Here is a 27,107-nt window from a genome sequence, read left to right on the forward strand (position 1 = left end):
TGTGTGTGTTTTTTTTCTTCATTGCCTTTAAGTTTATTTAGAGCTTGCTTAGCTCAACATTTTAAAATGTCAATAAACATATTTCGAGATTAACGAATGGACTTCTAGGCTTTATATAATTGGACCAAAGTCATTGATAAATTAAAACATTATTGTAAAAAACTAATTGAATGAAATTATTATTCTTTACCGAAATAATTCACCAAAATTTTGAAAATGATATAAAATTTTACATTTTAAATCAAATAAATTTTAACTAGTTTGACTTAAATTGATTAGTCGATAAGTTTAGGTTACAATAAATGTTTACTCAATTCATTCATAGTTATGTGGAAAGCCTTGTTGCACGTTCTATTTGGGTGACCCACATGAAAATGATTTAGAAAGTAGTAATTACTATCTAGTATGCATTTCATGTCTTGAATGACTATTAGTATAAATTGTTATTACTTTTTTGCTACTAATGAATTATATCTTGTCACAGAAAATCAATTTTCAAATTAAGTATTTATAAGTCACCATTTTATATTATAGTAATGCGTGATATAATAACAAAAATAGCACAAATTTATAAAGTAGATAAATTTCACATCAGAACCAAATTAGTCTTATCAGAGGAGTAAATTGTCATTTTAATTTTTATTAAAATCAAAATTATAAAAGTTTATAAAGTGGGTTAAAGTTCTTAATATAAAAATTAAATTAGTAGTCTGACTCAAGGATAAAACACTCGTTTTAGGTAGGGATGTCAATGGGACGGGTGAAGTACGGGTATAGCTTTCCATACCCTACTTGCTGGATAAATATATATCTTGTATCCGTACTCATATTCGTTGGGTATCCGTTATGCAGGTACCCACATAATTTTTTATTATCCACAGATATTCACGGGTACCCGCGGATATTTACAAAAAAAATAAAAATAAATATTTAACAACATATTTTAATCGTAAATTCAAATAAAATACAATATATAACGTTCATAAATTTTAAACAAAGTACAAATCATTTAAATAATATTGAATGACAATTTACAAAAAAAATGATTTTTTTAAACTAATTGATAAAAGAATAACTCCTTCAAAATCAATATGTTAATATTTTATTCATTTTTATTTTATTTTTTTAATTTAAATTATAATATAGCGGGTACGAGTACCTACGGGTACGAATACTATGATACTCGTACCCATCCTGTTAACATGCGGGTATTAAAAATATTCGTACGCGTTATCTGCGGGTATCAATTTACAATATCCATTTCATACCCGTTGCAGGTTTTATTTGCCGAATCATGCGGGTACAAATTTATTTGACATCCCCAATTTTAGGACTTCAGGAAAAGAAGGTCTCAACTTTTTTTTACTACTATATTTTTCTAATAAATTAATTACATAAATTATGTTTAAGAAAAATACTTCAAAAGAAATATTTAGTACTAATATACCTCTACTAAATTAATTAGAAAGTTATATTTAAAAAAAAACTCAAAAAAATATATTATTACTTATATAAGTTTATTAAATTAATTATAAGTTTATGTTTGAGAATAAAATCTAATTAAATTATTATTAGTGTTTGTTAATTTTTATTGGTATTAAAAATGATAATTAATGAGTTAAAACCTTTTTTTTAGTAAATTATAATTTTTTTTACAAAAAAATAAATTATTTGTTATCTATTTCTCTTATAATCAAGATACTATTTTATTCATTTATCTTTTTGTGACTTCTTTTACATATCCCTACTTTCTTATTTGTTGAGTATCATTTTCTTAAGGTTCAAGTTTTAGTATATTACATTCCTTGAATCTCATGTTGCTTGTGTTTACCAGTTTTTTCATCTCATTTTTAATTAGTATGTTTTTTCTTTCTATTTGTGTTGCTGTTGATTTTATTCTATTTTGAATTTGTATTAAGAATTCGAAATGCATTTCTTTTGTTCAATTTTATTTTTTGGTACTTTTCAATTTATGAGTTTCAAGAGTTTTTTTTGCATATATTTTGATGAGAAACTAATTTTTTTTTCCAAAACTATTAATTAGATTAGGGCTTAGTCTTTTTGTGGATAATAGATTAATTGAAACATAATTCAAAGTTGGATTATTTGTTCAAAGATAACTCAAGTTTAGGGAAAAAAGACTTTTTGTCGAGTTGAAAAGAACAATAACTTTTTTTATTATTTTCATTAATGATTAATCTTGAAATTAATTTTGCAGGTTTGTGAAAAATTGATATTTGAGAAGGAGAAAGAGACTTGAGAGTTTTCTTTATTGACATCCAAAATCAGGTTTTATTGTTTTATTTCATTCGTTTTATATTGATGAAGCTATTGAACAATTAAAATATTTTCTTCCATTCTTTGAAAAGTACATAGAAAATGGATTTTAAAATGCATTGATTTATACCATGGAAATTACTTTTGAAATAAATATAGAACATAAGCTTCATGAAAAACATATTAGACGCAAAAATAAACAATTTGATAAAAATGTTAAGAATAAAATTGTAAAATCTCATCAAAAATCATTTAGAATTGATTACTTTTTGTATATTGTAGATAAAGTAACTATCACATTTCAAAGTAGATTTGAACAATTTAAAATATATGAAGATAATTGTGGATTTTAGTTAGTGTCAAAAAATTAAAGTCACCGGATGGTACATCTTTGAAAGAAAAAGCTTAAATCTTGAAAAATCTTTAAAACATGATAATTTGTTGGATATTGAAGAACTTGATTTATTTTCAAAATTAAATATCTTAAGGACAATTATAGGTTTGAAAAAATGATAAACCAATTGATATTCTTAATTATATAAAAGGAATAGATTCTTTTCCAAATGCATATATAGCTTATAGAATAATGTTAACAATTTCAGTGTCAGTTGTTATAACAAAAAGAAGTTTCTAGGATATAAAGATAATAAAAATATTATCAATGTCTCAAGAAATTAAAGGGATTAACCTTATGATCTATTCAAAAAATAAATGTTAAATAAAATTAATTATGACAATTTAATAAATATTATCACATCAAAAAATGCTCGAAAAAAATAAATAAAAAGCCTTATTTTATAAGTTTGTTTTAAACCTCCTAAACTTTTCGGTCGCTCCTTAGTGTTTATTAGAGAAGTATATTTGATTTTAATTTTAATTAAAGTCATCATTGGTAATGCCACTGTCCTTTTAGTGCTCAAAATATAATTATCAAAATAATTTTAAGAGTTGCGTATATTTTTAGTCTTTGAACTTTGACATAAAATTGAGATTTGTCCTTAAAGATGTCAAAATGGGTTTCAACCTGCGAGCCAACCCGGCTCACCACGGGTTCGAGCCGGATTGGGTTGACAAAAATTCAACTTTTTCAAAAGTGGGTTGAATTCAACCCGGCTCACTTAACCCACGGGTTAAACGGGTTCGAACCGGGTTGAAGGTGGGTTGACCCACTTAACCCACCAACTTTTTTTACAATTTTTTTTTATTTTTTTAAAAATTTTCTTTTAATTTTTAATTTTTTTTTTAATAATTATTTACTACTCCTATTATATTTGTTCACAATTTCATATTTTTAAATGTTAAAATGTTGCTTAATTATATTTGAATAGTTTGAATGTTTAATTAATTTGATTGTTAAGTTATATATATGTTGATACTTTAATCTTTAACTATAATCTTTATGGTAAATTACTCAATTAACCGTCCTATAAACATTTTTTTCTAAATTAACATGAAAAAAATGTATAGTTTTTTTATTTATATTTTGTTGAATAACATGACAGAAAATTTGTAATATTAGCCATGCTTTCTTAGACTAATGGATACTTTCTTGAAAATAATTCTTCATATATTGGTGGTGAGCATGATCAAAACATTGGTTATTGATTTTACTATGATTGTCATCTCATGGGTTACTTAAAAATTTATTTAAATATTTGAATACTAAAAAAAAAATTTTTAGGTGGGTTGGTGAGCCAACCCACTTACCCACCAACCCGTGATGGATTGAGCCGGGTTATAAAATTTTTGGCTCACCAGAAAGTGAGCCGGGTTGGGTTCACTCATTTTGAACCCGGCTCGTGGTGAGCCAACCCGTCACTTTGACATGTCTATTTGTCCTTGTCCAAAACTTTGACATATTTTGGTTCTTAAACTCTGCAAATAAATGAACGTAGTACTTTTAACCAAATTATGTTAAATTTTTCTGACATGTCAAACGCAAATGAGAATGTGTCAAAAATAAAAAATTAATGTAGTTGTGTTAAAAAGATTATATTCATTCAATTTTAAAGTTTAAAAATCAAAATTTATCAAAGTTTCGTACAATCAAATCCCATTTTTTATTTTTTATCATTTCTATTTTTAATTTCTCAATTTTTTTATATTCCTTTCTTGCAAATTATAGTTCATCTTGACTTTTCCATATCCATCTTATCAAGTTAACTATTTCGGATTTAATACTTGGAGTCTCAAAATGTGTTGAATCCTGTTCTTATGGCTCAATGCTGAGTTTGAGCTACTATTTTACATTGCTATTGTTTTTATTATTTTGATAAAATAAATATATGTGAATAACGTAGTATTGTTTGTTGTGCTTATGCAATGACTATATTTTGTATAATTAAAAAAAAATAAAAAAATCTTATAGCATACTTAAAGTCGTATGTTATGTTGTACATATAACTAACAAATTTACATAATGTATATTTAATCATATAATTATTAAATTAATTTATGAATATATATATATATATATATATATATATATATATATAAAAGAAGAGATTTAAATATTGAGTAGTTTTTAATCTTAATTTTCTATATTAAAAATTGATTATTCATATTAAGTACAATAGATTACATGCATATTTAATTATTTATTAGGAGATATTAACATATTTTTTGCAATGCATTTATTGTAAGCTTTTCTCAGCTTCTTGTTGGCATGTATTTAATAACTATTTCATGAAAAAGATAATATTATAAAAATTGTCCTTAATGAAAAATTTAGATAAAAATTTGATTCTTAAAAAAATCTTACTTTATTTTATGAAATACATACATTTTAATTAAAAATATATATTAAAAATAAAATTACAATTAGATAATATTATTTACAATAATTAAATTAAATACGAAATTCCAATATAATATTAATATTTTATTAATAATTATATATTAAGTAATGAAATATCTATTTATCTAACTATTTTTTACTTAAGTATCTTACAAGTATAATAATATTTGCAAAAAAACTACAAATAACACTATTATATTTATTAATAATTAAATATATATATATATATATATATAATATTATTTTTAATTAAACTAAAAAAATCAAATATGTTTCTATTCTCTTAGAATAAATAAAAAATTGAATATATTTCTATTATAGCTTTGATGCTATAAAAAAGTTATATTTTAAATACATTTATATTATTTGAAACACATGTTAAATAGGAATTAAAATTATGCATTTAAAATGTAATTGTATAAATATATATATATATATATATATATATATGTTTCGTTATTTATTACATAGTTATTTGTAAAGATCAGTTAATGCTTTAAAGAATTAAACTTTATATTACTAAAAACTTTACTGTATATAAATAAATATTATAGAAGACAATGGTTTTAACAAAATTTTATTTTTAATTATTATAACTAGAATGATTGCAATGTCAATGTTATAAATAGGTGCATCGAAATATATTTAATTTATAGTGATTAAATTTTAAAATAAATATAATGTATTTATATTCAATTAATATATAATAAATTAATATATTTTTGTTTAAGAACGAGTAAGAAAGATTTTCATAGTATTTCTTTTTAAAAAATTATCAAATACATATTAATAATTTAAGAAAAAGAGAACAAGTATATAAAAATTGGAGCTATTTTAAAATATGTTTGGTATGATTCGAAATTAAACATATTCGGCTATAAACTCAATTGGTCTACGTTGAATTTGTCCCGAGTTGAGTTGATCTATAAATTCAAATACATGTTTTAATTATTTTTGTTTGAAATCTGATCGAGATATTTTTTTAAAAGTTAAAATTTGATTGACACACTTTTAACAAGTAACACATACAAAAGGAAATAAATATTATCAGACTAATTAAAAAAAAAATTAAAATACTTTAATAAGGAGGATCGAACACAATTATAAATAGATTTAAAAAATATGCAAGACAAACAAGTTTATGTTGTTTTCTTGAGTTTTTTTCACATTAATTTTTTTTGAAGACTAAGATCTTTTAATTAATGTGTTGGTTAAATATTTAAAATTGGATAATGATATTTTAACCAAATTTTTTTATTCATTTTTAATTCATCATTCTAATCATTCTTAAATCATCACATCACATTATTTAAAAAATAATAAATTAAAAATAAATAAAAAAACTTCAAAATAGTATTATTCTTTAAAATTACCATTTAATAGTGCTGTTATATATATTTGATTGAACACTCTATTCAATAAGAGATAAAGTAAAATTAAAAAAAGAAAATAAAAAAGCTGGAATTTGATTGAACAGCGTCTTGAATAAGTGGAAGTGCATAGTGTTACCAGCAGCCACGTGCGTCTTAATTCAATCATTTGTTTAAATTAAAAAATTTATCTGCCAGAGAGAAAATTAGGAAGAAGCATGTATGACATGACATTTGGCTGTTGGGGCCGATAAAGTGCAACCAGATGAGTAAATGTTTCAATCATAATAATGTCATTCACTCTCCTAACCAACAAAAATAAAGTAGGTTAGCTTCTTAAGCGATTTAAATAAACGCAAACACCGTGATTTGAAATCGAACGGAAGAGACGAGTTAGGTTTTCTCATCGGTAGAGAAAAGAAGAAGAAGAAAATGGAAGGCGTTGATCACTTGGCTTTCGAGCGGAACAAGACGCAATTCGATGTCGAAGAGATGAAGATCGTTTGGGCTGGTTCTCGCCACGCTCTTGAGGTCTCCGACAAAATGGCTCGTCTCGTTGCCAGCGATCCGGTTAAGTCTTCGTTCGTTCTTCTGTTTCGTTCATTTTTTTGACGTTTTTTAATGCTTGAGCAGAACGTTTCTGCAGATTTGAACCGAGACTAACAACATTACATCACTGCATATTTTAATTGTTGTTGTTCGATCGTATTGATTATGTATTTGTTGCTCTTTACTCTTATGTTTGGTGTGGTGTTATGTACTGTATGTGTATACTGGGTCCGAATAATTTTTCAATGTCGTGCAAACTTATTCATTGAGAAAGTAACTGTTTGCTTTTTTCTTTTGTTTTAGAGAAAAAAAATGAACGGAATTTTAATTGTTAAACTTCCTCAAGAAAATAGTTTTGAATTGGGAAGAGATTGCGTCAAATTAATTAATGTAGAATCGATTATAATTGATTTTCTAAAGCGGAATATGCTTGGTTTCCAAAATCAATTAAAGAGTGACGTTGAATGAGAAACAAAAATTTGTTGCTTTTGTGTTCCAACACTGAAACAAACACACCTTGTGAAGAAGAATTTGGAAATTGGATTTGCTCGGGAATTGTTTGCCAATGAGAATTTGATTATTATGCGATTCTGTTTGGGAATTAGATTGGTAGTTCATGTTTCACATATGAACTTAAAATCCCAATATGTAAAGTTGCGTGCAGCTTTTCTTGTATTGTAGTTTGGTAAGAAATGTGATTTTGATTTTCGAAATGCAGGTGTTCAGAAAGGATGATAGACCCGTGCTTGGTAGGAAGGAGTTATTTAAGAACACTATGAAAAAAGCAGTTTATGCGTGGAAAAGGATTATCGAGCTCCGTCTTACTGGTTTGTCTGTCTTCTATTCTTTGTTTAGCTTGCAATTGGTATCTTGTTGTTGTCTTAAATGAGAGGTTTTTGTATATTTTTACAGAAGAGGAAGCTGCTATGCTCAGAACTTTTGTGGACCAACCTGCTTTTACGGATCTACATTGGGTACGATTCAATTAATTGTCCTAATGTCGTTCTTATATTTGATATATTCCTATAAAGACGCGCGGATGGGATTTCGCATCGGATATCTAGCTCATGAATTCTTTTGCAGGGAATGTTTATTCCTGCTATCAAAGGACAAGGAACCGAGGAACAGCAGCAAAAGTGGTTGCCTTTGGCTCAAAGGATGCAAATAATTGGATGCTATGCCCAAACTGAACTGGGCCATGGATCTAATGTTCAAGGGCTAGAAACAACTGCAACCTTTGATCCCAAAACAGACGAGTTTGTAATTCATAGCCCCACATTAACTTCCAGCAAAGTGAGTTCAATGAGAGATGGCTAATGGAAGAATTTACCGCTCCTTTAATATGTGCATTATCATGATATGAGATTGTGGAATATCTAATTGCATTCACTTAAGCATTCTTTCACACGAACAATCGGGGAAAACAGCTTGTACCATTTATTAGTTATTTTTTGTATTTGCATCTTAATGGGTATTTGGCCAACAAGATATCTCCAATTATTGGATATTATTGTAACTCTTCTCACGCTGATCTAAACAGTGGTGGCCTGGTGGACTGGGTAAAGTGTCAACGCACGCCGTAGTTTATGCCCGGCTAATTACTGATGGTCAAGATCATGGAGTGCATGGTAGTTACATGCATCAAACACCCAAATTTATGCTATTATTAAGACATAATTGATTAACGGTATGCCCAATTTGTAGGTTTCATTGTCCAGCTGCGGAGCTTAGATGATCACTTACCTCTTCCAGGCATAACTGTTGGCGATATTGGAATGAAATTTGGAAATGGAGCATATAACTCTATGGATAATGGGGTTTTAAGGTTTGACCATGTACGGATTCCAAGAAATCAAATGTTAATGAGGTTAGTTTCATTTTACAAATTGTTACCTACTCTCACGAGGAACATTCAATAAACTTGGGGTTTTATGTTATTCAATTCATGTGTGCTCCATGATGAATATCTAGTCTTGTCCATCCATTATCCACACATAATTAAGATAATAATCACAATAAGAAAAATGGTTTTGTTCTAGCCAAAATCTCTAGGAGACTAGACTAAAGCATTCATGAAACTCATGAGCTAGCGTCTAGACACTCCATCTACAAGATTGTCTACGTTTGGTAATGGATACATGTCCTTTGGATTGGTGTTGTTCAAATCAGTGAGATCTATACACATTCACCACTTCCCATTAGGTTTTTTAACCATCACTACATTTGTCAACAACGTTGGATATTGTATTTCTCAAACATGGGAAGGGCGATCAACTACTTAGTCTTGTCAACCACAAATCTTCTCTTTCTTCGCAAACACTCTTCTCCTTTGGATTATTGGTTTAAAATGAGGATCAATAGTTAATATGTGGCATAAAAAATCAAGATAGCCTAGCATTTTGGATGCCAACCTTTCAAACTTGTGAACATTTTCTTTCAACAATTGTATAAGGTGTTTTTCTAATGTGTCATCTAATTTTGTTTCCACCTTGACTGTTTTCACCTCAAGTATGTTGATGCCTGTTGAGGTGTACAATTTTTTACAACAAACAACAATGTGCCCATGTCCTATCTATATTGTCTTCCTTCATCCCAAACTTTGACCTCCCAGCAACAATGCAACTTCGAATTGAAACACAAACGTACAAACTCCTAACCAAGCAGATGATTCATTAATCCTAATTCATGAGCTACCCCTTTGGACTGGGCTCATTGCCCATTGATTATAAGTTGTTATATTGGCTTTGTTCAAGAACCCAACTCAAGGGAATTATGATAACTACATAGGATTGTTGCCATGAAGTTTCTTTATCACTTTGAAACAAATGTTGTTGCTCTCATCCTTTTAACCTAGGGCAAGCACAAGCCATTTGGAAGATGTTAGGTTCCCAAAAGGACTTTAGGAGGGCAACAATCATGTTCATTTTGAGTTTGAGACACGATTCTAACCTAAGAACTTTTTGTGAGTGTATGAACAAGATTCTTGAGTGGTCAGAGATGGGTACAATAATTTTTATGTATGATGTCATAGTGCGACCTAAGTCTCTTACATTTCGTGTCATATTTGTAACATATGAGAATAAAGCTTGAATGATTTAGTTGAGACCCCAATAGATTTTAACTAGAACATTTTGGCACCTATCGTGGTAGGTAAACTCCTACCTCCACACATCTTTAATTAATGAGAAATCAATTGAGTATCACCCACCCAAAGGAAAATGACAATATTTTAAAATAGATCATGAATGACAGTTACAAAAAATAAGGAAGCAAGACGGAGAGCATATGCAACCCAATAGGCGCAAGAGAAAGTGTATTCAGGTGTACAGTTAATGACAACAGTTTGGCATCCCAAAAACAGCTACACTGAGGCAACTTTAAATTGAAACACAAACATTCTCATTGTTGACCAAGCAAATGATGCATTAAAATCCTAATTGATGACCTTCCCCTTTGGACTTTGCTCTTTGCCTAGTAATCCTGGATTGTGCTATATTGACTTTATTCAAGAACCCAACTCGAGCATTATGACAACTACATGTCAAGTTGGATCACTGCCATGAGGTCTCTTTTTCACTTTGACACAAATGTTGTGCTCTTATGTGGCCCAACCCATTAGGATGTTTGGTTCTCAAAAGACCTTATTAGGGAATCATGTACATTTCGAATAGGAGATATGATCTTAAGCTAAAGAAATTTTTGTGAGCATATGAATGAGGTTTTTTTTTGTGGTTGGAAATGGGTACAACAGTTTTTATGTATGATATCATAAAGCAACCTAAGTCTCCTCTACTTTGTGTCAAAGTTAGTATCTAAGAATACGCACTTGAATGCTTTAGTCAGGTCCTCTAGAGATTTTGGCTAGAATAGATTCTAGTCATTTTCTTCCACAAGTTCTCTATTCGAAGATTGATTGATGAAACTTTTAAGTATCAAAAAAGTCACCTGCAAGGGAAGGTATGTGGCAAACTGAACATATAGTAGGCTGACTGTTTTATTTTCTGCTCATAATTTGTGTGCTTATCTGTGTTTGTTTTAGGGGGTGACTCTTTAATTTACCAGGGTTTCACAGGTAACTAGAGAGGGAAAATATGCACAATCCAGTGTCCCACGACAATTAGTTTATGGTACTATGGTGTATGTAAGACAAACAATTGTACGTGATGCATCATCAGCTCTGGCACGAGCAGTTTGCATTGCTACAAGATATAGTGCGGTTCGAAGGCAGTTTGGGTCGAAAAAGGGAGGTCTTGAGACACAGGTAAGTCGTAACAGGCATTTGAATATTCCCATATCAAGTTTGCTACTTCAGCATGCTTATTTTATCAGTAAATGCTTCAGGGAATTTTTGATCTTCTCTTTTCGTAAAAATGAATATGTGGAAGGTAAAACTATTTGAAAACAAACTAGTTTGGTTTAGTACCATGTACATAGATTAATATATTTAAGGTCAATTTTTTTTTAAGTTCCTAAGAAAGCTTTTAAAATAAAAAGTGAATGCTTATGGGGAAGACAAAATTTCATGAAACACGAGTTAGTGCTGAAATTTTAATTGATTGTCTATATTCAAAGCTGCTATGCTTTCTCTCAAGTTTAGAAGAATTGATTTATTATTATATCTCCATACATACATCCAATATATATACATACGTTTCTTGGATATTTTTGGAAATAAGAATAACCTATTATACGGAACAAATCCCTGGGATTGCGGGATTGTTATGCTAGTAATAAAGCAAAGATAAAATAGGAATGACATCTAAAATTTCCTAAAATATATTTGGCACTTTCCCACCTATATATATATATATATATATATATATATATATATATATATATATATACTGTTCTATACTTTTAATAATTTATGGGAAAGTTGATGAATTTCCTACATACATCTTGGACATGAAACGTAGTATTAAGATGTATATTTAGAAACAATAATTGGTTGGCAAGGTTTGGAACATGTCTTCATAAATGTTTTATGAACACTAAGTTGATGGGTTGGTGTGTCAATGTGTTTTCCATCTATTGTGCTATACCTCTCCTATCTATTTTGTAACGAGTTTCACTTTCTGCAATTTTTTTTTTGGTCTAGGTGCTTGATTATAAAACGCAGCAAGCTAGGCTCTTTCCTTTGTTAGCTTCAGCCTATGCTTTCAGATTTGTTGGTGAATGGTTGAAATGGCTTTATATGGATGTGATGCAACGATTGCAAGCCAATGATTTTTCAACATTACCTGAGGCTCATGCATGCACAGCAGGGTTGAAGTCCTTGACTACTTCAATAACTGCAGTATGTGATTACTCATTACTAATGCTCATTACACTATTGTTTTAGTTGCTGAATTTAATTGATTATTAAGCATCTTGATACGGTGTGTAAAATATGCACTTATTTATTTTGTGGAATTTTTCTTGCATTAGATTATGTTATAGAATATAGATTTTTATATTCTCATTAGTAACACTGGCTGGACACTTTCTCTGATTTCCTGTGATAATTTATGATCATTTAGTCCCTCTATTCTTTACTTCTCTTTGTATGTTGAAATTGAACATCACTTTCTCCTATTCTGTAACGGGTAGCTGAATCAGATTTATTACTTTGGTCTATATTTCTTGTTCAGGCATTTTGTTTTGTTATTTGCAATATGCTGTTTTGTTGATTTGTATTCGTGCACTTTTGCATTGTACTACTTACAATCTGCTGGTATTCATTCATGCCACCAAGTGCTATTGAGTTCGGACAATGGAAAATATCAACAACCCAAAAATTCTTATTAGAAATATGTCAAAAGTCATAATGGGTTATGGTGGAAGCATAGTAGACAAAAAATACAATACTTCAATGTTATAAATGTGTTTTTATTAATATTATAGTGTCCTATTATATGATTTACTTTGTAAAATCTTTAATTCTTTGAAGTCCGGATTAAATTAATTTACTTCAAATTGCAGGATGGAATTGAAGAATGCCGCAAACTATGTGGTGGCCATGGTTACCTTTGTAGTAGCGGTCTCCCTGAGTTATTTGCAGTCTATATTCCTACCTGCACATATGAAGGAGACAACATTGTGCTGCAATTACAGGTTTTGTAAATGTTAAATACGGCTTTTACCATCACATTGTGTTATTTTTTGATATATTTTTCAATGAAATTTCTATCTTTAAGTAGGATTTAGCATGATAGCTTACTTATTTTTTGAGGGCTGGTATCTAATTGGCTTGTATTCATTATGTTCTCATATTTTGCAGATTTTTATATCAAAGAAAATCCTCTTATACGGATCCGTTATTTTAGTTTAAGATTTTGGGGGTATCAAATTTATGGTATTTGGAACGAGAGAAAGTCACAAAGGATAGAAATAATTAAAATAATCAGCGTTTATTATTCTTATTTACATAGTAGTGCTGTATCTATATTCTTTGTGCAAGTATTCTCATGTGCCCCTTTGAGATTTATGCTCTTAATACATCCTAGTGCTGTTTGATTTGTTGTGAGGTTTATCTGATATCATTAACTGAAAATTGTCGAGTTTTTTCTTATAACTTCTAGCAAATCCATTGTAGGTGGCAAGGCATCTCATCAAGACTATTTCTAAGTTGGGCTCTGGAAAAAAGCCTGTTGGTACAACATCTTATATTGGACGAGTGGAACAGCTGATGCTATATCATTCTGATGTTCAGAAAGGTATACCTGTATAATGAAATTGGATTTAGTTGAGAATATGCAAATTCTAACCTGCTCAATCTATTGATGTCCCAAATGTTAAAAGAAATTGGGATAACATTATTAATATGCTTCTTTTGCAGGAGTTATAATGTGTTAACATATCGTAGATATTTATGATATTGTGGTCGTATATATGTTATGATCAATTTGTGGAAATCTTATTAATTAATTTAGGGATTGTATATTTATACTTCTATAAACTCCATTTGTTTTCTACATTCTTCTATCCCATTTTACTCCTAGTAACTGCATGTACATTCAAATAACTGCACACAGAAAAGCCTCCCCGTGAACACAGACTGGTATAAGAAGAATTTGATGTTCCCTCTTCTTTTACCTAATAATAAAGGGGCTAACTCCATTTGGTTTCCACATTCTTCTGTCCCATTATACTTCTAATAACTACATGTGCACTCAGATTGCTGAACATAACCTGAAAAATACCCTACCTGTAAACACAACTTGTATAAGAATAATTTATTGTTCTTTCTTTCAATAAAATATGCAAGCATGGTGCCTTTTTTTCTCTACTCTCGATAATTGGAATTGACTCATTATAATTAACGGAAATAAACTTAGTATTTGTGGAGACTGTATGAAGTATCTAGACATAGTTGTATCTTTCAAAAGAAGTCTTTCCCACTTCCACGATTCTTAAATTGATATGAGGCCAGGTTTCAATCTGTTTTTCCCAATCAACTCTAAATCCACTGCACTTAACCGCCTACTGCCCATCAGTAAATTCTTCCACTATATTTGTGATTCTCCTTGCTAAAACATTTTGATGTATCAGGTTTTTCTGACCCTGTTCACATTGATTTTGTTGGAGATTAGTAATGCATAAAAATACTCGGGTGGGAAGGGAACCCTCATCCCTTAAGCTAGCTTTTGGGCTTGTAACAATGTGAGGATTAACCAACCTAATAGTACTATGATACTTCACTCAACCTTTGTAGTTAGTCCCTCCAAAGATATCGCTCTGCAGGACATTGGTCTCTTGCTCTAATTGGTCGCAATTAAAGGGCCGGGAGTGAATTCAATTAAGGCTACAATTGTTAATGACAAGTGAGGGAAGAAGCTTCACGTTGTAGAAATGGACAAGTTAAGAAATCTATAAGTGAAAAGCCCATAAATCTAATATCTTTGGTAGAGCTCGCTTTAGGGCGTCAGGAGAGATATCTAGGGAAGTGAACTTGTGAATATCACTTTCCTTTCTCATATTTGGTGCAAGTTTTAGTAAAAACGTTCCCACGAATTGTTGGTTCCGAAGGGAATCAATTACTCAATTGTGTTCCTTCTCATGTCCAAGGAGAAAGGTGGCTATCATGTATTTTTATGGAAATAGAAGTTATTATCTGCAATGACTACCTATTTTCACACAATTCTTCCTTCACTTTTAGTTTTTAATTAAATAATGTTTTCTGAAATTACTAAATGGCAACCAGATATGCTTATGATGAAAATAATATTCCTATGCATAATATTTATAGGAATGTAATTTAATACAATTTTATACCTTGAAACAAATTCCATACCGTTTTGGGTTTGATTGAATATGATGATGTTAAGTTTATTTAAGTGATTTTCTCATGGTCCATTAATGGAATCTTCCCACCAGTGTTTTATCTCCCCCTGTATTCCCTAACAAGAATATCTTATATATTTCTTGTAAGCTTATAATGTATGTTACGGTATCATTAGTAATCTTAGGATCTAATTTAGGATTGTTTATCTGCATAACTACAATCATTGCAAAAACCATACCAACACTACTAAACTAACAGTGGATTGTCTAGACGCATAATTTATCCTAACCAGATGCTGTGCAGAATTCATAAGTTAATTATATGATTAAATCGATTTTTGCAGCGGAGGATTGGTTGCAGCCTAATGCAGTGCTGGGAGCATTTGAAGCTAGGGCTGCTAAGAAGTTGGTTGCTTGTGCTAAAAATCTTAGCAAGTTTACCAATCCTGAACAAGGTAACTGATTTAACGCTTAAATTCACTAGCTATCCTAATATGATCATATCGTGTTTGATTTGTTTTCTTGGTATGGCGGGGAGACTGTTGTTGAACCACGGTATTGGCTGGGTAGTCGTTACCTTGGCCTGTTCATCGTATGTTTGAGAGCATATGTGTATGTCCTAATTAGATATGATCATCATGAATGCTGATAAATTCTTCGATGGCAGGTTTCCAAGAACTTGCAGCGGATCTAGTGGAGACAGCTGTTGCTCATTGCCAGTTAATTGTTGTTTCCAAGTGAGCTTCTCGTTTTTACTGGTCCGCGTATGTATTTCATGTGTGTAATGTGATGCATTGTCCTTTGGGTGAATAGCCCTTCGTGGATGAACCCATAGAAAATATAATCAACACACACAGTTGATTCTAGTATTTGCTTCGATAATCTTCGTTGAAGTTGACCAACCTTTGCTTTTCAGATTTATTGAGAAGTTGCAGCAAGATATACCTGGAAAGGGTGTGAAACATCAATTACAACTTCTTTGTAGCATTTATGCTCTGTCTCTTCTTCATAAGCATTCGGGAGATTTTCTTTCAACTGGCTGCATCACTCCCAAACAGGGTTCCCTTGCAAATGATCTGCTGAGATCCTTGTATTCACAGGTTTGTCCCAAACGATTGCATCGCTTTGGTGGTAGGTTTTTATTTTACGAAACTGATTCATTGTATGTTTGGTTAGGTTCGTCCGAATGCAATTGGACTTGTTGATGCGTTTAACTACACTGATCACTACCTTGGTTCGGTTCTTGGGCGCTATGACGGAGACGTGTATCCAAAGCTGTACGAGGAGGCATGGAAGGATCCTTTGAATGATTCAGTTGTGCCTGACGGTTTTCAAGAATATATTCGACCAATGCTAAAGCAACAACTTCGAAATGCTAGACTCTGAATCCTTTCATAACTGTACCTTTATCGGACAAAGTAATGTATTCAAACTTAATTTAAAGACAATAATAAAGTTTATGGAAAGAAAAATAAATATACACCAATTAACCTATCACTCTATATATATTTATAAGTTTTTATGTATAAAAAAAAAATACATTAATAGCCCAACTGTCATCGTGGATGTTTACTTACATTTTTTTCACTTTTTTGTGGATAAAAATTATATCAATAGCTCTATCCGGAAGTAATTAGTATTAAGTAAATACAATATTATAACTTTATGACATTGAAATGTAAAATAAAAAATTAATTAATAGATGCTTAACATTTATATCAGTACACCATATTACTTGTGTTTATGTTCAATAGAATATAATGTGATAGAAAATTGATTTAACCCGAATCAATTTTAACCATTTTATATTATTTTGACGTAGAATAAAACATACAAAAACAAAAATTCGAGCGCATGCATTCAAGGCAAGATAGAGAAAATAATAACAATGTCTTCGTAATCTTCTGAAAAATTAAACATTTTGTCAATTATAAGTAAAAACGGTTCAAATTCACTTAATTCACAAATCATATATTATAATATATCCGCATAGTATCCAAAAATAATTTATATATACATTATAGTCTCATCAAATATTATAATATATCCGCTTTTATAGTATTCAAAAATATTTATAGTTTTAAATTTGTGATATTTTTTTATCTTAGCTATAAACTAGTTAGTTTAATATTAAAAATATAAAGTACTTAATATAATTAAAATGACATAATATTTCAAACTAAGATTTAAAATAGGTGATTTAATCAAACAATATATTTCTTAGATAATATAAATAATATAATTATATTTATTATTTTTTTCATCCAATAATTTACTTTCCAAACTGTCTTTTTTATTGAAAAATAATTACAATTTACTTATATTCTTATAATTTTTTTATATTAGTTTTGGTTTTATAATTTTTAATATTGTAAAACCCTTTATTTTGTAACGTATCATAAATTTTATCTGACAATAAATAACATATTATGTTTTATAGAATTGCTAATTATAATATGTTATAATTATATGTAATATTAAGTAATTATTATATTCTTTTCTTCTTGATACTATTTAAACTAATATAAAATAACTTTTTATTCATAATATATTACCATATTTCTTTGCGAATCATTCTTTTTTTCCATGATACATATAAAATTATACATAATTATAAAATACAACTATATATAGTAATTTTATTTTAATATTTTTTATGAATACAAAATTAATTAATTTTAGAAATAATATAGAAGTTATTTTTCATAGTATATTAAAAAAATTATGTAACTATTATAAAAAAAATATTTAATGTATTATTTAATTGAATTATCCATTTCAAATAATATACTTGTTTTAATTAATATTTTTTATTTTTTATACTAGATTAACCCCAGAATAATGTGGAGTGATAAATACTAATTAAAAAATTATATAGACTAAAATTATATACGATAATATTTTCTAGAAGTTAAATCATCGTTTAATTACTTTATACTAGTTTTAAATTGGGTCAAGATGAAAAAGGAAAGAGTAATGATTATTTTCTGTATTACTTATAATTTTATACATTATACTTATTAATTCTAGAAATATATAACATATGTGATGTTTATTTTGTCTTTAAAGATAAAATAATTGTTTTTATAAATTGAAAAGTTATTTTATAATTATTTGATATTGTAATATCAAACATAAAAAAATAAATTAATAAGCTCCAAGTGAAATATAATTATTTAAAATAATAAAAAAATAAAAAATAAATTACTGAATAAAATGAAAATAATATATAATTAGCATAAATATATTTATATTAAAAATAAATCATCTTAATTTAAAATATTCCTTGTACTTTGATTTATTATTTTTATTTACTTAACTATAACAACTTATAAAATGTTAAATATTTGAAATTAACAGATACTTTTGAGAGAATTACATTAGGAATAACAAATAAACTTGTCTACACGAATATTGTTGGAACTCATCCTTGTTTTGATAAAGGATTTCAATTCCTATAATGATTGAGTATGAGTTACAATTGGGTATGGAACGAAGATGAGCATATACATATTTGTTCCATTCTCATTCTCATCCATGTTTACATTATTAAAGTACATAGAATTTATTATGTAACATAATATAATATATATATATATATATATATATATATATATATATATTTATATATCATTTTATTCCTACTCCCATTTAAATATTTGGCTTCGCTTGTTATTTATTTATTTATAAAATTCACTCACATTTCCAAAGTACCTTATCTCTCATCTCACAATTTCAAATAATTCAATTTCTGTCAATAAAATAGATTTTAAGTCTCACATCTAATTATTTATATTCCTTCTTAATATTTTTTATTTTTTTCTTATAAAAATGTTTGACATTCAATTTAAAGTTCTTAATTGTGTAAATGTTTATTTAAGGTTTAGGGTTTAGGATTTACAAAGTAATATAAAAACTTATTTTCTTAATTCTCTTTATTTTTAATTTTTTTTTATTTGAAAAGCGTTTGTTTCGGTAAAATAATTTCATTATCTTTAATGGCTCAACAATTTTTATATCTGAAAAGTTTTACGAGATTTTCAAGATTTTTTATCGTATTATTAATTATACATTTTTTTTGTACGATTTTATATAAAAGTGTATGAACTTATTTTTAAGACACATGTTTGTTAATTTTTACTTTTTTTAATATTTTTATTTGTTTATTACTTTAATTTTGTAAAATTTTATTTTGATTTTTTTATATTTTATTTTATAATCTTTCCTACCAATGCAATGCAATTGTATAAATATGTTTTATTTACCGTAATACAATAATTTAATATTATTGTAATAAATCTTGTTTACATTATACAACATATATTAAAGTTAAAAAAAAAGTTAATATTTAAATTTAAATTATTATTAATTTAATATTTTTTTTCAAATGTGATTTCGTAAAATAAGATTTCATTGAAATTTAGGAAAGGAAAGTAAAGATATATATATGAAATATTTTAAACTTAAACGTTTTTTTTATAATTTTTTAAAAATACTTTTAACTTTATCAATTTTATTTTACTAATGTTTATAAAATTAATAAATATTTTAATTATCAAAAAATTTTATTTATGTAATTGTGAAATATTTTATATAATTATTTTACTTTCACTCGATTGTTATTTGATTTTTGGTTTGAAATTTATATTTATTCTAATCTATAAAGGGATTCTTATTTGTTATGTTCACATTTCTTTTTCAATTTTATTCTCGAAATAATTTTTTTATAAATTAAAATAATTATTTTTTCGGTTTTATTATTTACGTAACCTTTTCTTCCAATTTAACCGATTTTTTCAATCTGACCATTTTTTAAAATTAACCATTCTTTCAATTATAAAACTACTTGTAAAATAAATAAAATTATTTACAATATAATTATAAAAATTATTTATATTTAATTTTATAATTATAACGATATATAATAATAATAATTTTAATTTTATTTACTTTTTTACCATAAGAAAAAGTAAATACACATTTTTAATAAATATTTGATATTTAAAAATAAAAGAAAATACATCGTTGAATATTTAAAAATATTATACTTCTTTTATTATAATTTTTTTATATAAAAAGTAATTAATTGATATTAAGACAATAAAAAAATATATATCCATTAAGTGTATGAATGAAAATAAGAATGGAAATGAATTTTTACTTTAAGAAATGACCAGTTTTGTCCTGTTCCATATGTGTTGGTCCTATACTAAATGTCGAAATAGTTATATTTACATAAATTAAAAATATATTTAAATTTTTTTAATCTCTTTTAATTGAAAGAAATAATCTTTTTAATGTTTTAATGTTTAATAGAGAATATATTAGTAAGTGCCCTCATCTTTTAGGAGTCAATGTAATATTTAGTTATTTTTTATTTTGTTGCTTTTAACACCCAAAAACTTTCTAAAATAATGTTTTAGTTTTTTTTAAATAGTCTTTTTAGGTTTTTATACTATTTTTTCAATAACATTGTTATATATAAGGAAAATAATTCAGAAGTAAAAGTATTTCTAACTAAATATATATGAACTAAATGTTTCTTTATTTCGTCTACACCTACATATCAATTTAGAAATATATGTCATGCCTTCATAAAAACGGAAAGTATAAGATTTACCAACTTAATTGTCATTTTTTTTTCAATTTCTTATTTAATTTGCATGAAAACTTGATCTCGAACTATTATGTCTTAAAGTTTGTTTCTTTACAACATAGCTTTAAACAGACATATTACATTTTATATTATTCAGTTATTTTAGAAATTTCACATAATTTAAAAATAAATTTATATATATATATATATATATATATATATATATATATATATATATATATATATAAGTAAGTCAAATTTGAGTTTGGTTTAATTCATTTTTTTATGTGACATAGGAGGGTATAAAAATATATTATAGTCGAAAGACATATTATTATATTTTTATTAGACAATTTTTATTCCCACATTCAATATCCTAAAATATGAGATTGGGTTATATATTTTACATTAACAAAAATTGAAATCAAATTACTATATATAAGTAAAATAATGTTTACTTTGTAAATCAATTTTATAATTTGAGTTAATATTAAATTGACTACGTACCTTTATAACTTACATAAAATATTAGTAATTATAATCTTATAGTAATATATAATATTCATTCTGTGTATATAGTATATTACAATAAATTTAAAATAAAGTTGAAGTTGTTTATCTTTTTTCTAGTTGAAACAATTATTCACTATTAGAATTGACAATGTGAGATGGGTCATGAGGACCGACTCACAGTAAAATGTGGAACAATTTTAGAAGATTATCATCTATTACTTCATTGTTGTTGTTGGATTTGACAAAAATATTGTCATCGAACCTAAGTTCGCCTCAAGCATGGAGAATGAGGAGTGTCTTAAGCCATTGTAAGACTCGTCAGCAACTCCGATCATGGTCAAAACTTCTTTCAGTCAGACTCGTCAGCAACTCCGATCATGGCCGAAAGTCAAGCTATTGGCACAACAAAATTTTTTACCTTCATTGAAATTTCATAAAGTTCTTTGTTCTCTCCTTTTATTTTGATTTTTCATTTCAATAAGGATTTTGCTATGTAGTCTTTTAGATCTATCATTAGATAACGAAGATGGGAAAGAGTGTTTCTTCAATTGAAAGTTAAAGCTCTGAAAGTGAAAATGTACAAAATAATGGAGATCGGTGAAGAGTATTTCTTCAATTGAAAATTGAAACTTTGAAAGTAAAATTGAATTGACGTAAAATACCTGCAAACCACAACTTATGGGAGATAGTCCATTTAATTTAGGTTGATTTTCAAAAGTGAAACATGTTAATCTAATATGCATTCTACAGACCAAATAAAAAGGAGCCTAAATGGGCCGAACCGGTTCTCGTTGTCACTCCTAATGCTACTCCCCCTCTCTCACATGAAATTGAAGTTCACACATTCCACAACTTTTCTATGTTCTATAGTACCATAAATGAGGTTGGGAAGAACATTTATTATGACTACACTTTGGTAGTTGAGATGCATATGGCTGAACAACAAGACACGCAACACCCCCTTATTATATTATAAAGGACGAAAATGGCACAATCGAATATCCTTAACGAACGACCTCGTTTGAAACCACCGCACCTCCAATCTGCATTTCGCATTTAATTTTTGCATCAACATCTCGCAAAACAAAAAATAACATTTTTATTAAAATAAGTCTAATCCTTCTAATAAATTAGAATATCATTCAAACGAATTTTATTTCTTTGATAAAGTGTTTTTTATATACATTATCATGAATTATTAAATCGAATTTTATCATTCACAATCATTAACGTAATCCACGTATTACAATTTCATAGATTAACTTATATTTTACAAATTTCAAGACCTAGAGTGAGCATTACCTATAATTTCGTAAACAAAAAGTGCGCATTTACTCTTTAGTTTAGTATTTATTCAATCATCTTTAATTTCTTTATCCTCTAACTTTCTTATCTAATAATAATGTTTCCTCTTTCTTTCACTTTCTTCCCCCATTACCTTTCCTACTCTTTATTTTTATACTAATTTTTAATATTTTTTAAGTTACCGAATCAAGTTGTTACATGCAATACTTTTCAATAAATAATTAAAATTTAGTAAAAGATTAGAATTATTTAATTAAGACTTTTAAATCATTTATAATTCCCAAAAAAAGTTTAATTTCTTCACGAGATAAATATTTTTACTTTATTAACCAATTAGAAAAATGTATTTCTAATTTTGTAGATAATTATAAAAATCAGCAATTTATTATCAACAAATAGTTATGAACGAAATTAGATGAGTTAAATTAGAGAAAAAAGTTAGCGAATTGAAGAATATGTGTGGACCAGTTCCTTTGGGCTTACATGTGCTATCGAGGGACCGTGTGTACTCTAAGCTCACCCAAAACATAAATATGACAAAACAATAAAACAAAACCAAAAGCCATGCCGAGGATACCACGTCGTAGTTGTACGACATTTTATAGTACCAATTATTCATATACAGTAATATACAGAAAAAAATAAAATAGCACTTTATTAAAAATAAAAAGAAAATAATATAGCAAACAAATTTATGTTCTTTTGAACCAAGAGCCCCACACTGTACTACACTAGTAGGAACCAGAACAAACGTGTAAACTGCACATTCGTTTTGATGAATTGTAAGTTTTTTTTCTTCTTTTTATAAAATAATAAGTTATCATGTTGATACACTACAATTATTATTTTGAAAAATAACATTAAAATATAGTATACAAATTGACACCAATTTCACCTTCAACCTAAATCACTTTATAATATAATATTATAATTTATTTTAAATTTATTAAAAACACTTACACAGTGTTTGTTATTTCATACCAAAGGTACATAATGAGATTTTCGATATAGGTAAACTTTTGTTGTTTTTTAAATTAAAAAAATCAAAGTAACCACCACGAAACATACTGTGTACAACATGTACCTCATAACATATTTGACCCACAAAAACACTCGATATAATTGGAGTCACCATCATAAAAACACTCATCACATTTTTTAACGTGAACAAAGTAGAAGTTTTGAAAACTAATCTAAATAAATAAATATAATCAAATAGAATTGTGTTCCACAAAAAATTATCCACAAAAAATTATCCACAAAAAAATAAAGAAAATAGCTATTTATTTTGGTTACAAATAAAGTCTCCATGGCTGCCTGAAAATGAGAGAAGTCACGCGCATAAATTTTTAGAGAATAAAATAAAAGAAAAGAAAGGATGAACACAACATTTTTAAAAACTCTTTTATGTTGAATATGTTAGGTTTACAGAGAGAGTTTCATTTAGATCTAAGCCTAACTATATAAAACATTGACATCACTCTCAATTCAAAATCTTTATTCTTATATAGTGCTTTATTTTTTCATTTCTAGTCAATATGGGACTTAAACTTACATTTAGATTCTTAACAAATCTTTATTTATACAAAAAATCTTCATTTGTGATTTACGTTGAATCTTATAACAATTTACATAGTATTTTGTAAGATCTGACATAAATAAAACTTTTTACATCCAAATTTAACATAAAAATATTGTCCTTATTTACAAAAATATTATTGGACTCTTTTAACTTCTTATTCTTTATAGTCAAATTTAAATTATGTGACAAAACCCATCTTTCACTAGTGAAATAATAATAAACGGTGTGTTAGAAAAAAAAAATCAAAATTTTATTCATAATGTCACATTATATTATACAAATGAACACGGCCTCACTTCATAAACAAATTATATATCTACAACTTAGTATTTGCGTAATCTAAAGTTGATTAAACACTCATTGGTTATCTCGCTTATTTGTTCTAAATGTAAAACTTGTATATATTTTACTATTTAATTCTAAATGATGGTATTGTTGATTTAGAATAAAATCTATTTTGGTATTAGTAATTTAGTAGTGATTAAATTTTAGATGGATAATACAAAACTCTAATTTTCTTTTTAGGTTAAAATGCTGTGTGTTTAAGTCGTGATATTAGTTTTAATATTAATAGCTAGAATATATAGTTCATAGTCAGACTATAATTCTTTTTAATTAAAAAGGTAACAGATAAAAATCGCGATTCGATTTTATGATTTAGTTCAGTTAGTTTTCGTCACGAAATAATTGATAGACATTTATCAGAGTGTAGAGTTTGAATCATAAACTTAATAATTTGAATTGAAAATGTAAATTAACAAAATAAAATAAAAGTTAAATTAGAAAATGTAAAGGAAATATGAACACTTCATAAATGCAGATGAATTTTGTCCAAAGCAAGATGAGAAAACGTACACACATAAGACAATTTTCAAACGTACACACATCGATAGCTGATTCATTGCAGATAACTAAAGAAACCATAAAGTGAACAATGCTCAGTGGTTATTTTTAGTATTTTCAAACTAGTATTTTTAAGTAGGGTGGTCTCAGATCACATTCTAAGATTACTAGCATAACTTTTAGTTTTTTTTTAAGTAATCTTAAACAACTCAATTTTAAAAATAAAAATATTTTATTTATGGAAATGATAAATATTATCATATAAAATATGAAGTCTAGATTAAGAAAAATGTAAAACTGTAATTATTTTTAGTTTTTAGAATTTTTTATTAGAGCAAAATTAAATATAAGATGTTTGACAATGATACAGAAATTTAAGGATTATAAATTACATTTCTAATATAGAAATATCTCATGTGAATTGTTTTATAAATTGAAAAAGAATATGAAGTAAATAGATATTTCTACATAGCTTGATTATTGATAAAATGATATAAATTGTTCTCATCCAACTCAATCTAAGTCCGTTTGGCAACATTGTTAAGAGTAATAACTGTGTTTCTAAAGTATTGTCTTTTTAGAGTGTCAAATTCTGTCAAAGTTTTGTCCTTAAAATGTGTCTTAGAGGATGAAAAAAAGAAAAATTGCGCTCAGTCTCAACTTCTTAAAGAGGTAAAATTTATTGGGTATACCAGAACATAAATTATTAGAAATGAAAAAAAATTATATAATCTATAATTTAGGGTACATACGATGTGAGAAAAATGTTTTCTATTTATTAAATATTATTCTTATGTTGAAGTTCATATATTTTATATGAAGAATGTTAATGAATCAGTGTTTCTAAACATTGATTATTAAATATTAATCAGTGTCTCACACGAGTTAATGAATAATTAATGTATTTTGGTATCATAATTTTTATATTGAAAATTAAAATAATCAAATACAGTAATTAAAATAGTATAAATGCACATAATAAATTTTATAAAGACAAAAATACCCAATTTTTTAGATATTAACTTCCTGATACAAAACAAGAATTTTAAGATCTATTAAAAAGAAAAAAAATTCAATGAAGTCTCAAATTGACACTTTATTTTTTTTTTGTAACATTTTTAAATATTTAACACTATTTTTTTTTGTTTTTCTATTAATTTAAACTTTCTTATATTTAATTATATTTAATTTTTAGCAACATTAAAATATAATTATTTTATTATTAAATTTATTTTTAACTTTTATTTGTGAATATTAAATAAAATATTAAAATATACATGTACAATATTTATAAAAAATTTTCTTCTTTAAAGAAAATAAAATTATATTAGTAATTACTATGTCAGATTTAATTTAATATTACTTATTTATATATTTTTGTGAAATCTAATTATATTAATTATCTTTGATCAATATTCTAAAAATAGGATAATTAATATACATTATAATTAAATATATTCATTATTTTTAAAGAACCATTTTATATATTCATTATTTTTACTTTAAAAATTTTGTATCAAAATTGTAAAACTTAAGTAAAAGTGTATCAACTGTTTTACTAGTAACCGATTCCAACATTTAATATTTTCCGGAAGAAAACATTTTTTTGGCGGCAATGCCCATTTTAACGCATTTTGTTGCGATATTGATAATAATTGATAGACATTTTTGTATTTTTGTTTGATGGATAGAGAGACTCTAGAACCCAATCTCCGACAACACAATTAATTGGTACGTCATAGGGAAAAATCATACAACCACTTTAAAACTTAGTTATAAGGGAAATATAATTATTAAAAATAAATAATTTTTGTAATTGTGAAAAAAAAAAACTAACAAATATTAAATAATTATACAAATTTATTAGATTGTCTTATCTTTCGCAACAGTGACCACCTAATTAAAAGAAAGAAATTAATAAAGAAAATAGTTTTTTAGTATATCCACAGTAAAATAATTATTTTGTTTCTGGTTGTCACAATTCACAAGCAATACACAAAGAGAATAATTTAT

At 26.9% G+C, this 27,107-nt stretch overlaps 1 protein-coding gene across 1 annotated transcript; it reads left to right on the forward strand.

Moving 5' to 3' along the window:
* The first annotated feature begins 6,716 nt into the window (after positions 1-6,716).
* LOC114177891 (peroxisomal acyl-coenzyme A oxidase 1-like) lies at positions 6,717-16,752 on the forward strand. The gene is made up of 14 exons (XM_028063480.2): positions 6,717-7,014; positions 7,712-7,820; positions 7,906-7,967; positions 8,077-8,286; positions 8,534-8,621; positions 8,698-8,860; positions 11,056-11,254; positions 12,092-12,289; positions 12,955-13,086; positions 13,568-13,688; positions 15,600-15,710; positions 15,923-15,992; positions 16,172-16,355; positions 16,432-16,752. Exons 1-14 carry the CDS (start codon positions 6,877-6,879, stop codon positions 16,639-16,641), a joined length of 1,995 nt encoding a protein of 664 aa, XP_027919281.1. The 5' UTR covers positions 6,717-6,876; the 3' UTR covers positions 16,642-16,752.
* Positions 16,753-27,107: the final 10,355 nt, after the last annotated feature.

This window comes from Vigna unguiculata, chromosome 3 (assembly GCF_037176805.1).
Source record: "Vigna unguiculata cultivar grain cowpea cultivar isolate G323 ecotype 2 chromosome 3, ASM3717680v1, whole genome shotgun sequence".
Classification (NCBI taxonomy): Eukaryota; Viridiplantae; Streptophyta; class Magnoliopsida; order Fabales; family Fabaceae; genus Vigna; species Vigna unguiculata.

What these genes read in the sequence shown, in the direction of transcription:
- LOC114177891 (XM_028063480.2), top strand. Translation starts at nt 6,877, where the DNA reads ATGGAAGGCGTTGATCACTTGGCTTTCGAGCGGAACAAGACGCAATTC. An exon ending in TATCGAGCTCCGTCTTACTG is followed by an intron (nt 7,821 to 7,905) that starts GTTTGTCTGTCT and finishes ATATTTTTACAG; the next exon opens with AAGAGGAAGCTGCTATGCTC. An exon ending in GTTTACCAATCCTGAACAAG is followed by an intron (nt 15,711 to 15,922) that starts GTAACTGATTTA and finishes CTTCGATGGCAG; the next exon opens with GTTTCCAAGAACTTGCAGCG.